The 17,121-nt window shown below is 39.5% G+C and overlaps 1 protein-coding gene across 3 annotated transcripts in view; it reads left to right on the top strand.

The window, feature by feature from the left end:
• The first annotated feature begins 406 nt into the window (after positions 1-406).
• LOC103480617 (uncharacterized) overlaps positions 407-17,121 on the top strand; it is a 40,505-nt gene continuing 23,790 nt past the window's right edge. For 2 of the 3 annotated variants that reach the window (XM_081599808.1, XM_081599807.1), the window contains exons 1-21: positions 407-653; positions 2,905-4,958; positions 5,136-5,197; positions 5,451-5,480; positions 5,589-7,066; positions 7,190-7,431; positions 8,068-8,120; positions 8,588-10,662; positions 11,205-11,339; positions 11,427-11,461; positions 11,710-11,862; positions 13,254-13,382; positions 13,541-13,579; positions 14,452-14,577; positions 14,657-14,783; positions 15,295-15,465; positions 15,551-15,585; positions 15,726-15,890; positions 16,519-16,653; positions 16,774-16,812; positions 16,885-17,025. In XM_081599808.1, coding sequence (XP_081455934.1) covers positions 3,090-4,958; positions 5,136-5,197; positions 5,451-5,480; positions 5,589-7,066; positions 7,190-7,431; positions 8,068-8,120; positions 8,588-10,662; positions 11,205-11,339; positions 11,427-11,461; positions 11,710-11,862; positions 13,254-13,382; positions 13,541-13,579; positions 14,452-14,577; positions 14,657-14,783; positions 15,295-15,465; positions 15,551-15,585; positions 15,726-15,890; positions 16,519-16,653; positions 16,774-16,812; positions 16,885-17,025 — 7,239 coding nt within the window. In that variant the 5' untranslated portion in view covers positions 407-653; positions 2,905-3,089. The remainder of the gene's footprint in view (positions 654-2,904; positions 4,959-5,135; positions 5,198-5,450; positions 5,481-5,588; positions 7,067-7,189; positions 7,432-8,067; positions 8,121-8,587; positions 10,663-11,204; positions 11,340-11,426; positions 11,462-11,709; positions 11,863-13,253; positions 13,383-13,540; positions 13,580-14,451; positions 14,578-14,656; positions 14,784-15,294; positions 15,466-15,550; positions 15,586-15,725; positions 15,891-16,518; positions 16,654-16,773; positions 16,813-16,884; positions 17,026-17,121) is intronic. The other variant, XM_081599809.1, reaches the window with a different exon arrangement.

Below are 17,121 nucleotides of genomic sequence, written 5' to 3'. Positions count from 1 at the left end.
ATTAAATAAGAAACGCAATTAAAATCACATATAAATAAGTTTGTTTATGTGATAAGTAATTTAAAAAAACATACTTTCCATTCCATTTTGCGAAAACACGGATTTCGATACGGCCGAAAAACCACCTCAACTCAGCGCAAAATCTTATTATCGACATAATTGGAACAACGTGAACCCGTGTGTGACGTCACTCCTAGTTCCGAATTTCTTCTCCTGAGAGGTAAATGGAACGCAGTACCAGCGCTCTGGTTTTTCCCGCGCGCCGAACTCGGATGTGACGTCATACGAACTATGACGAGAAAAAAAATGGAATGTAGCCGAAAATACAAAAAAAAAAAAGAAGTCCCCGTATAACAGCATTTTTATTTTTAAAACACAATAACAGACATATTAAGATAATAATGTTTTGCGATATATGAATCTCTGAAGTACTCAGACTTCTAGTTAAGCGAACATTTCTATTTGCGTGCGAAATTAAATGGTGCCGTTTCTCCTCCATCCAGGAGGGGGCAGTAGGGTCGCATTGTCATCCACTCAGAATTAACCGGAGAAGAAGAAGAATAGGGAGCGCAGCGCTCAAAGCAACATCACGCCTCCTGAATGCAGCGTCTCCATGCTTCTCTCCACGCGAGTTAAAACGCTGCAAAGAAAAGGTAAAAAACTGCAAAAACTCTGTACTAAAAATGCTTCTTTGCACTTCTTAAAGGTTATGCACGAATATATTGACATGTCATCGGTTTTTACTGTCGTTAAAGCAATCATGTACGCCAGTGATTGAGTTTTTTCTGGAAAGAATCCTCGGAAGTTTGTGAAAAGTTTGCTTTTTTTCTCCTGCAAACAGCAGTCGACAGAAATGTTCAGTGATTTTTCTGCTTACTGACTTGCTTTTTGTGGGGTTTTGTCCCTTTGGAGACATTTTTTCCCCAAATTCACCTCTACAGGGAACCTCAAGTTTTTCTCCAGTTTAAAAAGTGGCTGAAAATCCACATTTTGTCGAAAAGTATTGGATATAAATAACAACGGAAAATTCTGAAAAAGGACATTTGGTGAAAAACGAAGGAGGGTTAATGTGCATAAGTTTTATATGCATGTAAAGCTTTAGATGCAAGAAAAATATAATGTATCTAAATCCATTTAAACTCAAACTTTGAGGATTTAATTTTTTTATTGCATTTAAGAGTGATATAAAAATTCAGCAACCGACTAATTGCGAATTAGAGTATTTTTAGGATGAGATTCACACAGTATGATAAAATCGAGTAAAAAAAATTCAGCGTGTTTACACAAACATTAAACGACATTATGATTAATAGTTATTCTCCCTGCTTCAAAACTGAGGCCATCTTCACCGCCGTTTTAATTAACGTAAGAAGAGCACAGATGATTGTTGTGGAGAATTATAACGTTTTCGCAGCTCTGGACTTTTTAGAGAAACAAAAGGCTAACGAGCTGTTAAATAGTTAGGCTATCTGCTCAGGTAGCTTCCCTGCAGTCACCTTCTTCACTTACATGATGATCATTGCTTGCAAAGTTTTATTTTTAATGCAATATTACCTTAAAAAGAGAGCATGTTGGAGCTTTTTGAGTGTGTACATCACTACTTTCTGTGTTTTAGACGTTAGAAAAATGTCCAAATAGCCAAATTTGTGTTTCTTGGGAAAATGTTGGGCACTTCCTGTTAGCCTGTTGACCTACTGTGTTCAGCAAAATGTTGGTAGGATGGTGCTGTTGAGAAAAAATTGAGAAAATGTTGGTCTCACCAAGCCTTTCTTTGGATTTTCAGTAAAATAAATAAACATTAGGCAAAGTCTGATGTGAAATGAGTGATTTTGAAACCATAATTTGTTATATTTTTACTCTGATAACCAACATATGTCTTGCACATAAATATAACACCAAATATGTTGTCTGAATTTAAAAAAGGCTTATCCCAGATTTGACCTGTAAATTTAACCAAAGCCAGAGGCCCTCTTGTCTTTGTGACTTCAGTCACTGTTGAGTAATAACTTCTGAGTGCGACTTGTCTCTTATCTGATGGTCCCTGCCTGCATTGTTAGCAAACCTGATTTACAGCTTTGTTTACTGAAAAGGCTAAAAGGATGTGGAATGTAGTGGAAATGGTCAAAAGTAAAAAAAGAATTTTAATGCATGTTTATTGTAAAATAAACGAGATTATATGTCAAGTGTTGAGCCTTAAAAGGGATTGAAAAATAAACATAAAAATGCAAAGCTAAGTGGAAATGTTGGTATTTTTAGGACAAAAATTCATATAATTCAAATAATTCACAAAAATAATAAAATCAGGCAAAAGAAACATTTTCCAAAACAATTTCTTTCAATGAAAAATCTGGGAATTTTTGGTGAAAGAATATTTATTTTTCATTCAGTTGGTAGAGAATCCAGATATTTTGCTCAGGTAAAAGTAGCGATACTTCATAATAAAATTACTCAATTAAAAGTACAGCATAGTGAACTCCTAAAAGTACTTTTTTTCCCCAGAAAAGTTACTGAAGTAAATGTAATTGAGTAAATGTAGCTAGATTATACCCAACTCTGCCTGTGACAGGTTTGACTGACAGACCAGCCCACCAGGTCATGTCTGCATGTTTGCAGTTAAAAGTTAACAATGGTTGCCCCACTGTAACCAGCTAAACAACTTTCTTCTTATATTTAGCAACATTTCAGACAAAAAAATTGGTATTGGCAAAAAATGTACAGGTCGGGCTTTTTAAAGATCAATAATCGTGATCAGCAAGAAAACTGCAACCGGTTCACCTCTAGTTTATAAATTTTTCTTAATAAAGTTGATGTATTTTAATAGAATGTTTTATATTCTGATTTCACCTGTTTCTGCACTTGTTTCTTTTCAGTGACCTACTGTTTTTTTGTTTTTGCTGTCTTCAGTTTGTCTTGTCTGCTGAAGGTAAGGTGAAGCTCTGCTTCATGGGCCTAAACGGGCTCTTCCAAGGATTTCGAGGACAGACTGCAGCCTGCACTGGCTGTTAAACAACATTGTTCTTGTTGGTGATTGATAGCAGAGCTCCCTCACTGCATGTCTCCTTAAACCTCTGAGAAACATCACCTTCCTTATGTCTTATCTCATGTACGACCCTGTATCCCCTGGGACACAGAATGCCTCCCAGGGGCAAAATGGACTCTTGAGTGTGAAAACTGAGAGAGATCCTTGGAGAACAACACCAAATGTTGGACCTGAATCCAGCTTTACCTTCCCTGGAACGTCTCCTGGGACTCCTACCTCGTCCAAGGAAAGAGAAATGAAGCCATTCTCTTTACCAGTTAGCAACTACAGTACCTTCAACATTCCAAGTACCTTCAACATTCCCCACAAAGAGGAGGTCAAACACCAACCTATAGATCAGTGTGGTTTCTTCACTATCACCCAAAAAGAAACGTTACCAATTTCTGCCCCAAAGATGTCTACCTTCTCAGCTTCATATGGGCATCAACTCTCGAGCACCAGCTATAGCTCCTACAACTGGTTGCCAGACCACAAAGGTACGACCGGAGATTTCTCGAAATTGGCATCAAATGCGTCTGTTTATGCCACTCGAGCAGAAGATCAAAGAGTTTCTTCTCAACCCAGTTACTTTGACTGTAATCCACAATTGGCTGGGAACATCTTAGAAAATTACGGACTGGAGAAAGCGGACCTGGACGAACTTCTGAATTACTCTGAAGAGCAAACTACTGCCGAGAACTTGCCCTACCTCTTACAAAGCATTCGCATGAAAAAGGCCACAAGGACTGCACCTGGAGTTCAGTCCAACTGCGACTCTATGGCTCGACCCACTGTAAGCACAACAGGTGTAAATGCAGCTAGTTTTGGAAAGCCAGGAATATTGCAGGACAAAATGTCTTCGTCTACTCTTCTTCATCCAGTGAAAATGATTAAAAATGAGCAAGCTGCTGCTGGTTATGCAGAGGTAGATGTTGCGATTGGTAGGAACATTCAGAGGAACTCTTTGTTGATGGATAATTTTCAAACCAGCAGAACAGAGGAGCCATTCACAACTAAAATAAAAACTGGTGATTTGGGTTCTTCAGGTGACCAGAAAGGGTCTCTTGTTGCTGTGCCGCCTCCAAGAATCAATCAGACTAGACTGCTTCAAACTCAACCAAACCAGGCGAGTGGATTGACCCGATCCATTGGTTTTGGACAAACGGCAACGCCCAACGATAAGCCAGAAATGACTATTAAACCAGTTAAACTGTTTGACTGTGCATATACTGGAAAATCTATTACAGATGTTGAGAATATGCCTGTCAAGAACATTCACAATGCAGCATGGGTTGGTGGAACGGACGGCAAACAAGCACCACAGCTAAGCTTTGCAGAGTTAAAGAACAGCAGTTTGGTTTCTTCTTATGACCAGAAAGTATCTGCTGCCGGTTTCAACCAACTGAATGTTGTGGCCTTTCCAAAGAGGAATGCAGCTGGAAAACTGGAGACCCAACAAAACCATACGCCACAGTCGGTTCCCCAACATGAAACCAGAGATGCTATACCCAGTGGTGAAAGTAAAATTCAAGGGCAAGGATCAAATATTGCAGACTCGACGATGAATCTGCAAATACTACAGAAAACCAATATTCAGAAAATTTTGCAGATTCTGAAGGATTTGCAGCCTGATGTGTCTTCTGCCACAAAACCAGATTCTCAATCATATTTCATTCCCAAAACGCCACATGTCTCGGATGCCGTTCCACCTTCAACAGTTGTATCCAAGAACCCTGCATCTAGCATTTCTCAGTCTCAGCCAGTCATTAAAACAAATGACACTGCTCATGTGCCATCTTCTAAGCCTCCACCTCCAGCCAAGGCTGGGTCCTCTAAGGATCTGCTGTCCCTTGGTGTGAGGCGTGATTATGCAGCATTTATGCCAGGAAAATTTCCACACATCTGCTCTTTATGTAAGAAAGAATGTCCTCAACTAAAGGCAAGTGTGTTTTCTTTTCACTTCCTCTTTCATAAGTGATTACTTACTGCTAGCAGCTTAATTATTTTAGTTATCTCTCATGCATTAAATTGAAAAAAATGTAAATGTCTCTGCATTTTAATTTGTTTTGCAAATGTAATGTCAAGACAAGACTTTATTTGTTGCTGTTTATTTTAGGATTGGGTTACCCACCAGACAAGCAACCAACACCATGCCAACTGCAACCGCCTTCGCAACCAGTTAGTACATTTAGCCGTTTTTAAGAAATATTTTAAGTTTTTGGAAAGGTAAAGGGCTCTGTGAAGGGTTTTCTGGAGTATTGTTTGTTTTTTTTATTTACACCTAAGAAATAACAAGAAAACATTTTAAATATAAAATTTTTCTCCTTTAACCTACAATGCTGGTGAACGTTTGAGACATTATTTCAGAAAAAGTTTACAGTACTTAAGGAGACCTTTATTTGAATGTGCTGTTGTGTTTTTCCCCCCACAGATACCCTCATTGGGATGGGGAAGTGCAAAGGTAATTTATTGTTTCAAATTTGCAACAGTAACAAGAACAAGTTTTTCTCATTTCCAAGTTTCTTTTTTTCAAATGGTTGATTTGATTCTTGTTCACTAATCTTTTTAGGGATGAAGTTAAAAGTTCTAAGATTTTAACTGGAGCCTCCCTGCATCATCGTTCTCGCTCAAACAGCGGCAGTTGTTCCAGCTCAGGAGATGGACGAGGCAAATCCATCAGCCGTTCACGTTCCCGCTCATACAGTCCACGTCATCGGAGGAGCTCAAGAGATGGACAGCACAAATACAGCAGCAGATCAGGACATAGCAAAAACAGATCCAGTACTGGCTCCAGTTCCTGTTCGTACAGCCCCATCCGCCACGGCTCAAGAGATGGAAAAAAACAATCCAGCGGTAGTTCCTCCCAACACAGGCTGCAATGCCGTACCTCAAGGTCTAGGTCTCGCTCTTGCTCCCCACGTTATCGTTCTGGTTATCGATCACGTTCAAGAAGCTACGAGAAATGGTCCTCACCAAAGAGAATGAATAAGAAATCAATTTCACCAAGAAGGAACCACGAACGGCAGTTGTCTAGAGGAAGAAGTTGTGAACAAAGATCGTCACCAAGAAGTGATCGGAAAGAGGGGTCAAAGAGATTCCTTGAGCGCCAGTCTTCCCCAAGAATATATGATCATAAACAATTGTCACCAAGGCAATGGTCACCGAGGAGTGGCTATGCAAGACAAATGTCCCCAAAAAGAACTGATAAACTATGGTCCCCAACAAGCAATGGTGAGCAACTCTCACCAACAAGAAGTGGCAATAGAAGACGGTCTCCAGTGATGAGCCATGACCAACACTCCTCTAGGTCTAATGACAGACTGTGGTCACCACAAAGAAGGACAGATGTTAGTACTTATGACCAGTCTCCGCCAAGAAGGTCAGACGACAAATACCGGTCTCCGCCAAGAAGGTCTGACGACAAATACCGGTCTCCGCCAAGAAGGTCCGACGACAAATACCGGTCTCCGCCAAGAAGGTCCGACGACAAATACCGGTCTCCGCCAAGAAGGTCCGACGACAAATACCGGTCTCCGCCAAGAAAGTCCGACGACAAATACCGGTCTCCGCCAAGAAGGTCAGACGACAAATACCGGTCTCCGCCAAGAAGGTCAGACGACAAATACCGGTCTCCGCCAAGAAGGTCAGACGACAAATACCGGTCTCCGCCAAGAAGGTCAGACGACAAATACAGGTCTCCGCCAAGAAGGTCAGACGACAAATACAGGTCTCCGCCAAGAAGGTCAGACGACAAATACCGGTCTCCGCCAAGAAGGGCCGACGACAAATATTGGTCTCCGCCAAGGTACCATGATCGACAGTCATCCCCAAGAAGGAATGGTGATAAAAGATGGTCACCAACAAGAAAAGGTGAATCATTCCTTGAAAGAGATGAGAAACAATTCCTGTCAAACCAGAGTGACGAGGAAACGACTTCTGTAAGGAGAAACCGCAAGAGACATGCGTCTCCAGAAAAAGAGCCGACTTGTCAGAAAAAGAAGTCCAGCAGTGTGCAGATCCTGACAAAGCAGCTGCTGGAAAATTCAGGTTTGAAATGGAAACATTGTTGAATCCTTAAAATCAAAGTGTTGGCAACGTCTTTACTTGGAGAGTGTCTCCATCTGTCCTATAATTATGCTAATTCTTTCTCATGCATTCTTCTCCTTCTAGCTATCAAGTCTGCCTCAGGAGAGTCCAACATCAAAGATGTCGTAGATTTAGTGGTTCCTGTTTTACTGGCTGAACTTGCAAAGAATGAGGATTCCTCACAGTCATCATTAGGATTAACCTCACATGACAAAAGCAGGAAGGGCTTAACACATTCATCAAATGGAAGACAGTTATCACCATCTTCCACAAAAATACTGTCCAAACTCAAGCAGAAGCATGCAAGATCTTCTAAAAAGACCAAGGTTGGTGTGCATCTTTGAGTTCATCAAGCTAAGATATGTTGGCTTCATCATTCCTACATTTTTGTAGCCTAAATAAATTGCTAAAAATTTGTGTAGGAAGACATGCATCACTGGTTCAAAAGGAGCAAACCTAATTTTGTTTCGTAATACAACCACAAAAGTGGCCAGATAAAATCAAGACTGTTGGACCTGATGACTGTTTCCCAATCTTGAAGTGAAGGCATATCAAAATATCTCTAGCAAACATTAGAAACTTGTGTTTCCACCTGTGTGGAGCTCATTGTCAAAATTGGCAGTAGTGGGTTATGGGTGAATTTGCACACTTCTGATTTCATCAGAAGCTCATTGGTGAAAAATCTTTGCCTCTCTAAGAAGCTAGCGAGGTTCAATTAAAAACATCGAGGACAGACTGAAATTATGCAAAAGGTAAAATGATCAACAGTGGGAGGCTGGTGCAAACCTCTCAGGTGTGAAGCTTATTATGTTTCGTATAAAGATCAAAATGGATCAAATGTAAAAACAAGCAGTTGGCTTTTTCCTAAAGCCTCAAAGGAACATTTGCGTCAGTCCCAAAACTTCTGGTTATGACTGTAGATTGTATTAATCTTATCCATCTACAATGTGTTGTGTTAACAGGACAAGAAGGCCCTCTCCATCACCTCACAACATGGAAGAAAACATCATAAACTGTAAGTTATGATTGTGACTTAAATTTAGTTAAATAATTTTATGAATTATACAGTAACAATCACCAAAATATTTTTACATTTTTCCACTTTCAATTGTATCACCATATGCTGAAGCATTCAAGACCACTTCTGGATTAATGTTTATTTTTATTTTATATCTTCTCTTTCACTCATCCCCAGTCTTTACACAGGTTTAAAGCTAAACATTTCTGTACACATTCACTATGAATAATAAATCTGAAAAGAAGATAAGTTGCCATGTCTTTTGTTTTATTGTGGTTCTCAGCTCTTAAATTGTGAATGCCACTCATTCACCCTTTGTTTGATGCAAATTACTTGATTAAGGCCTTTCTGGTGCCTGTAAGGTTTGGGTAGCCGTTTGTAAACAGCATAATATCACATAAGCTACCAGGAAAGTAAATGCTTTTTTGTTTGACTTCTTAAATGTATTTTTGTGTCTTTGACAGAAAATCTGGGGACACCAAGAAACTGGGTTCATCTGAGAGCTTGGACCTCCTTCCTATAAAAACGCTTTTGTCTTTACATCAGAAACTTGTGAAAAAAGCAAAACGTTTGTCTTCCAAAGGATCACACGTCTCCAAATCCAAAACTTACTCACAAAAAACACAGGCTTTGAAGTCGGTTGTATCAGTAAAAGAGCAGTCGAAACAATTGGTTTCCTTGAGGTTCAGAAGTCTGGAAACAAGGCCTCATTTTGGCCTCCCAAATCAAAGAAGTGGACCTATAGTTTTCAAAAAAGATCAAGAAGATGCAGTTAAAGAAAAGACTAGAGTTAAAGGGATAAGGAGGATTATTATTCCTGAACCAAATGAAGAGAATAAAACTATCACCAACGTAAAGCCTGATTCTTCAAAAACATTTGCAAGTAAACCACTGGATAAAACTGCTGAATGTTGCGGAGTAGCCGAACTAATGAAAGTTGAAGATTCTTTGGGAAATAAACCACAAACTTCAAATGCATCACAGCTTCAACTGGTTGGTAAAATGTTGACCGCACCAAATCCACTTCAGACTCAGGAGACCCAAGAAACCTCGAGCAAACCTTTGCCAAAAGTCCAACAAAAAATGGATCCAGAATCCAAGAAGTCCAAAAGCCTTGGAAAGAATCCTGATTCAGGTGACACAAGAGATAAACCAGGAGGTAATGTTTTCAGAGAAGGCAAAGGGACTCAAGTTGCAGTGAAAGATGCAACCAACGTTGGAAAAATATTAAAGAACACTGTTGCTGAAGAAAACGAAGGCAAGGAAATGGTCACAAAAGTAAAGGTCAATGCTTCAAAAACATCTTCAGATGTACTGAATCAAACTACTAAATGTTTTGGAGTCGCTAACTTAACAAAAGTTGAAGATTCTTTTAAAGATGAACAGCAAACTTCAAATGTTTTGTATCCAGAACTGAAAAAGACTAAGCCACTGATTGGTAAAGTGGTGACCAGACCACATCCACTTCAGACTCAGGAGACAATCGTCAAAACTCAAGAAGCCTCAGACAAAACTTTGCCAAAAGTCCAATCAAGAATGGATCCAGATTCCAAGAAGTCCAAACGCCTTGGAAAGAATCCTGATTCTGGTGGCACAAGAAACAAACCAACTAATAAAGTTTCCAGAAAAGGCATAGGATCTCAAGTTGCAGTAAAAGACAGAACCAAGGTTGGAAAAATGTTAAAGAAAACTGTTCCTAAAGCAAAGAAAGGGAAGAAAATGGTTGCAAAAGTGAAGGTCAAGGCTCCAAAAACATCTACAAATAAAAAGCTGGATGAAACCACTAGATGTCTCTCAGAAGGTAAAGTGGGAAAACTTTCAAAAACGGCATTTGGAAACTTTAGTAAATGTGATCAAGCAAACGTCAAAGAATCTGAACCCTCCCTTTCAGTGGCGGTTATTACATCCACAATACCAGCGACGGAAAACAGTCCAGGTGATTGTCAGATTTCAAAACCTGAGATTGCTAAAGCAAAGACCTTACAATTTAACACCAATAAAAGTCAATTACAAATCAGCCAAGAAAAAGAAGAAACTTCATCTAGGGACATAAATGTGTCATCCAAGCTGACGTCGTCAGAAAACCTCTCTGCGGTTTGTCAAACCCTAAGAACAGACAGTTATGAAATAAAGGTTGACAAATCTGCCTTCCTCTCAAAAGACACTGCTTGGCAGGCAAATGTTTCCACAGCTGAAATAAACATGCAGACAGAAGGTATTGCAGATGGTAATGTGATGAAAAGAAAAATGGATTTTCTTGAGACCAAAGGAGATGAAGTGACCTCTACAAATGCCTCCCCAGCTGAACCTGAACATCCTCAACTAGGCAGTGAAGTTATCACCGCTGCACATAAACCTGCTGATCCAAAGATGAGTCAACAGACAACAACAACTCAAGAAACTTCTGACCTGGCAGCGCTAAACCTGAAGACCAATGGCAAACAGCTGGAGGTTCAACTGCAGTCTGCAGGAAGCTCTGCTGAGACACCTTTGGATTCATCGCAAAAAACTGGAGGGGAGGAGAAAAATAATCAAAAAGGTATGTTGGAGATGACCCGTTTGTAATTTTTTTCACCATACCTGACTTTCAAACTCAAATATGAAATAAAAAATGAAAGACTTGTGCTATTTCTCATGAGCCAAAATCGACATAAAATTATTCCCTCGCCAAAAAAATATATTTTTCAACTAAAATCACCCAAAATATATTTTTTAACCCTCTTGATAATAAACTAAGAATGTGATGTTTTAATTAATCAATAACAGACATTAGTCACTAGAGAAATGTGTAAATAATTGCAGATCCAGAGCTATGAAACGGTTGCATGTAGTCTGTAAAATCTTTTAGGCTTGATTGTCTGCTAAATTTAATTTCATACTTTTTTTGGGGGTGGGGGGGCTGCACAAAGTCAGCCCAGGGCCACAAATAGCCGTTTGACACCCCTGCTCTAAAAGATATATAGAGAAAAAAATCCACAATTTTTATTTTTCTTCTTTCTACAAAAATAAAAATGATTCACTCAAATTTAATTTCTGTAATAACATATCTTGTCCGCTGTGCTAATCATTTCTCTTCTAAAGTTGATGTTCTGACCCAGAAGAACCCGATCGCCTGTTTTCCAAACGTAGCAGCAGCTGCTGCTCCGAACCACGTTGAGTCCTTATTGGTGACTGTCGGCGAGAAGATTGGGTATTACTTGAAGCCACACGATTTCAGTAAGAAACCCGTTTGTATTTTCAAAAAAATACAGAACGTTTCTTTTGATTTTTAATGTTTCATTTTTGTTTTTTACACTCATCTAGAGTGTGTTCCTGCAGGAATCATCCTGTCGTCCAAAGTAAGATTTATTTACCCTTTGGCTTTTTGATGTAGCTTATTGAGGAAAAATTCTCCTAAAACTTGATTTAGTACTTGAGTCTGAATCAAAACATTGAACCAAATGTTTTTTTTGTCCATGTAAATTATCTAAATTAGTTATTGAAGTTTCAACTGTTTTTAATTTTGACGTTACGTATTTTATTCAGGTTTTTGCCTTCGCAGCTTTAACAACAACCACTTTTCTTTCATTTTATTCTTTTCTTCCAGGTTTACGCTCTCAACTCAACACTGCTGCTGATAACAAACCTTCCTGTGGACTATAGCGGCTCCTACACGGAGGAGGAAGTTGTAAACGTGCTCCGTAAATTTGAATTTCAATACGCACACGACAACATCTACGTTATCCCTCAGACAGGCATGGTAAGCACCTGGTTGTGTTTTTGTGTTTGGTTGAAACTCTGCATTCTGGGTGTCTGCAGGTCACACTGCAGCCTGAAGTGACCTAATTCCGATTTTTTTTTTTTTTTTGACGTAATGCGACCTGTATCCAATCTTTTCATGGCAGTGTGAACAGCACAGGTCAGATTCTTTTCCGAATGTGACCCATATCCGACACATATCCGATTCAAATGCGACCTCACGTTCAGGTCGCATTCATCCGAACTGAACATCACTCAACAAATCTTACTGTTATACATCCTGATACGCGCAAGCGGGAGGAAAAACAACAACCATGACGGACTATATGAGGATTAAGTTGTTAATATGCTGCTCCAGTTGGTCAACAACTTCAAATGTGTAAGCTGAGCTCCACCGCTAGCCTCCATGTTTACTTCTGCAAACACTGAACACTTCTTCTTATGGCGGTTGGCAGAACACTGAGAACGCTGACGCTATTTCGCCCTCTAGTGCGCATGCAGGACACTTACAGGTCGTTTGCCCGTTTACACTGCAGAACGCATAAAGGTCGCATTTACTGGCAGTGTGAACGACCCCGGCCAAAAAATCGGAATTGGGTCACATCAGTCTGCAGTGTGCTCACTTAGTGGAAGCTAAGTGAGCTAAACGTTTTCAAAGTTAGCAGTAGCCTTAAAATGCTAAGCTAAAAATTAGCTACGATATTAGCAGAAGTATGACAATAATTTTTCTAAGGTTTTGAATATCAAGATGTTTTTTGGCAATATATTTTTTTCTTTTGGGTTTTTCAATCCCCCCCAGCCTGTTCCTTATCGTTTAATCATGAACTTTGACCTCAGCTGATTCAAGTGATAACTGCTGGGCTTCTTCTGTAGATTTCCGTATGTTTAAACTGGCCAGGCACTCCCAGGAAGATTCGCTACCGTTCTATGTTTATGCTCTTTGTGCATATTGACTCATGTTACTTGACAAATTCTGTTTTTTATGCAAAATTCACATTTTGTACAGTTTTTGTGGTTCTATTTGGGTCTGAACTGCTTCTAAAAGCAGCCCGAGCTCTAAAAAACAACAACATGCAGTTGATGTTTTTCAGGGTCTGGAAATTAAGTCGTTTCAAAAACCTCTGGAATTTTAAGTTACATTTGACTGGCACTGCGCCGTTACCTAGCAACCCCAGCCAGCCCAGCCCGTTACCTAGCAACCAAAGCGGAACTCTGGCATGTTTACTGTTATATTTTCACACATTGGCTTGTATCAAAAATATCATCAAATTGTGACAAATGAGTGTTAAATTTAAGCAAAATCAGACTTGATTTGTAAAAGGTAGAATTTTGTTTTCTTTTTTTAAAAATAATTTTTATAGAATTTTGTTTTCTAACATTCTGTCTTTTCAGGCTTTTGTGCTCATGCCAAATGTGCGGTCAGTAATCGGCCTCATCATCGCAGCAGTCCACGGCCATCTCTTTTTCAGATCGAAGAAACTCTTCTTGCAGATCGTGGAAACAGACATGCTAATGACACCAGTAAGCATGAAAAGAATAAAAAAATAAAATACTGATGAAAACAACAAACTGCAACCAATACCATCAAAAATTAAAAAGTTAATTTAAACAACATTAAAACCCCACAAAATAACCTAAAGACACGGTAAAATTTTATTTTTACTCTGTTTTTGTTTCAGCTTGGGTTTTATAAATCTCTCACCGGACTAACGCCTCTCGTAAGTAACCCAAACATTCTTGGATGGTTTTGTTTTGCTGCAGCTTATTTAGCGCTGCTGAACTGTCAAGTTTTTCCTTTCAGTGTTTGACCCTGGAAAGTAAGAACACCCTTGCTCAGTTTGGCAGCTGCAACTACATTGCATTTTCCAACAAATCCACCTTGTACAAACGTGTGTAGAGATTTTTTTTTAGGAGGTTAAGACATAAAAACTCTTTGTTATTGTCACTTTTTACTTGGGCTGTACAATATATCACAAAAAAGAACTGTTAGCTAATACATGCCAAGTGTTATGAACTTACATTTTTCATTCTAGTGTAAACGCATAACAGTGAAAGAAGAAAAATTGGCAATAATATTGTCACTGTAATATTTATAGATGTTGTTCAGCACAAAAAATTTGAATTTCTCAAATAGACATTAAAACTTGTACGAAAAGAGGTTGGATCAGTGTGAGTTAATTGTCAATTTGGCAGTTGTAAGGTTGTATTCAAGACATCTGTTGAAAATTTCTTCAATTTTTATTTTACGGAGTTGGAAAAAAATTGTGACGTCAATTTTTACTAATATTAAGCTCTACTTTTTTACAAAATGACAACAAAAATAAAAAGGAGCAGTTGACTCAATCTGAGTGAAGAAGATGGATCAATAACTATACTAATAATAAAAACATATTAAATGCAAGAAGGATGATTAGGATAAACAGATCAGTTTGTGAGGTTGGTGAGGAGAAACCTTCTCTCTGATGAAATGACGTGAAACTTCAAGTTTTGTCTGAACTAACTATGATTTAAGATCTGGGGCTAAACACCAGAAAAAATGGAGGAAAAGCAGATATATGTGGTTTAACGTTCTTCCGGCTGTCGCTGACAGACCATGAGGGACGATGGAACCAGTATAATCTACATCCAGAACATTTCGCCAAGCGACGTCGCTGATCTCAGGAAAGCTTTGAGAAAAATCGGTCGTGTGAGAAACTTCCTGCCTCTGCTCAACAAGGTATTAAATTTAAAGGTTTATATTCAAATCCATATAGAGAGAAGGACCTAATGGATTTAGTTCTGTTTTTGTTTTTTAGGTTTTTGTTGAATTCGAGACGGTTTACGATGCAGATCGCCTCGGTGTTTGGTGCAGCTTGATGAGACTGGGTTTCATCCACACAGTCAACAGGCTGAAAATACCAAGAAGCCTCAAGAAATCACAACGTAAGGACATGAAAGCTTAAACGTTGAATGAAATGTGCTAAAAAATTTATTTTTTTAAATTTCTACATGTTTTAAGGAGACGAAGGGAATAAAAAGTAGGAAGAGAGAAAAAACTGAATTATTTTAATGAGAAATATCCTGTCATCTTTTTTGTCATTTCCGCCAGCAGTAACATCCGGTTGTTGATCACATGATTTCTGTGATGCTGCAAAAAAGTGTTTCCAATTGCAGTTTTGTGAAATAAAGTAATTTAGATGCAGCCAGAAAAACTCCTTCATCCTAGAGGCAAAACATTTTATAGAAAACACAACTTCATTTAAATCACTGTTGAATTAAGTGCCTCAAACTCAGATCAGTGAGTTGTTTGATCAGCAAAAACATTTTAAAGTGTTGTTTGAATGGATTTACGTAATCATCTAAAACCAAACGAAAAAGTTTAACCTGCTATAAGTTGCAATTTTTCTACAAAAGTAACCAAACACCCTCTATGATGCTGTCGGTGTTTATGCAGCACCAAAGCTGCCGCTGAAAGCTCTGCCAGACGGTGAGAAGATCTTACCTGACGCTGGAATCCCAGATGTGAAATCTGGCGTTCCTCAGGGCACCACGGCGCCGTGTTGGGTCACCATGATGACGCCGCCCTACGTCTTCCCAACTGTGTGTCCGTGGTTTAACATCCCCAGTAAGAGAAGCAAGATGCAGACACACCAGGCTCTCGGTTGGAGACTTCTCCTGATTGTGTTCATTTTTTTTAACACCATTTTTAGGTTTTCTGACGGTCCAAGGAGGAGAAGACATTTTGGTGAGGCCCCATTTCCTGTACAAGAAATCAGAATCTTGCTGTTGGCATTGAAAGTGTTTCTAAATCAGTGTTTATGAATCAACAGAGGTGTTTCTTTGTCTTGGGTTTTTCTGATTTTCTCTGAACTTGACGTCCCGTAGACGACTCCCCACCCAGGCTCTGAGTTCTTCACCGTCATGCTGACGGGTTTACCAGAAGGAAAATACAAACATGAGGACGTAGCGAAGCTGGTGTGGCGTTATTTCCCCAAACAGAACCTGCAGACTCTCTACTACAACATTTTGGCGCTACCGCTGCAGAGGAGGGTGAGGAGCTCTTCCTGCAGACCGATTGCCTGTTGCACAAAAGTCAAACCCTGTTATTGTTTCAAGTAGCTTGAAGGTTGAAACTGTTCAGCGGGGAGGGGAGGGGGGGGCGTTTCTTGATTGATTTTTACCCAGAAAGCACATGGGTATACTAGTGTACATATACTAGTCAGTCTGTACATTATCATAACAGAATAAAGCGGAAGGTCACTGGGACTGACTAGTATATATTTCATTGAGGGAAACCTGGAATGCGGCGTTCATAACAAACACGTGTGTTCATCTGCTCTACCGCTAGCAAACAACCGTACTGATTAAATAACATAAAAGTCAAGCAGTTCCCTAAAAGTCCAACAGATGGCAGCAATGCGCCATGCAAAACAAAACACCCACAGTTTACAGGACACACTTCCTGCTAAAGAGCCCCCTGGTGGTTGAAGAAAAATCCACATATAAACCGGAAAATACAATATAAAAAAATCTGAATGCTCTCTGGTATTGTTCAGGGGGCCAGACCAAATGTGGCGGCGGGCCGGATCCGGCCCGCGGGCCGTAGTTTGGGGACCACTGTCTTAAACTGACCTTTGAGTTTTAATATAACCTTAAACACATTTTCTTTCACCGCTAGGCCTTTGTGTTCTTCTGCGACTGGGAGGCATGCCGCAGTTTTGTCTCAGATTGTGTGAAAAAGCCGGTTTCTGTCGGGAACTGCACTCTGAGCGTCCACTTGGTGCTGGAGGACATGTATCCTGGATCCAGTGAGGTATGGAAAGTTATCTGAGCATGCTCTCTGACCTTTAACCTCCAGCAATCATTGTTTTTGTTTACCTTTACGCTTATTTCCCTTTATATTTTTATTTAACTTTTAATTTATTTTGTGCAGGAAACGATGTACAGGACTCTGATGAAATGGACGAATGGTGTAAGTTTTTACTTTTTTGAGTATTTAAATAAAACGACCTGCTTTAACAAACTCCTGGTTTTGTGTTGTCAGTACGTTCCGGAGCTTTTCTTCCTGGAGAAGCGTCTGGTCAGCGTGGAGATCTATGAAGCGAATACGAATCTCATCGAGAGCATCATTAAGGAAGTCGCTGCCATCGACAGTTTTATCAACTTCGTGCCGCTCACCAACAGGGTACAGCAACTCAACCCGCCTCCACTCCTCACAATAAACCTTTTATGTTCTCATTTTTAAGATTAGACCATTTTTAATCATTTTCCAGGAAAGGTA

Source organism: Poecilia reticulata, chromosome 18 (genome assembly GCF_904066995.2).
Source record: "Poecilia reticulata chromosome 18, P_reticulata-male-v2, whole genome shotgun sequence".
NCBI lineage: Eukaryota > Metazoa > Chordata > Actinopteri > Cyprinodontiformes > Poeciliidae > Poecilia > Poecilia reticulata.
Note: the sequence above shows the minus strand (reverse complement) of the source record. Positions and strands in the feature narration are given on the sequence as shown.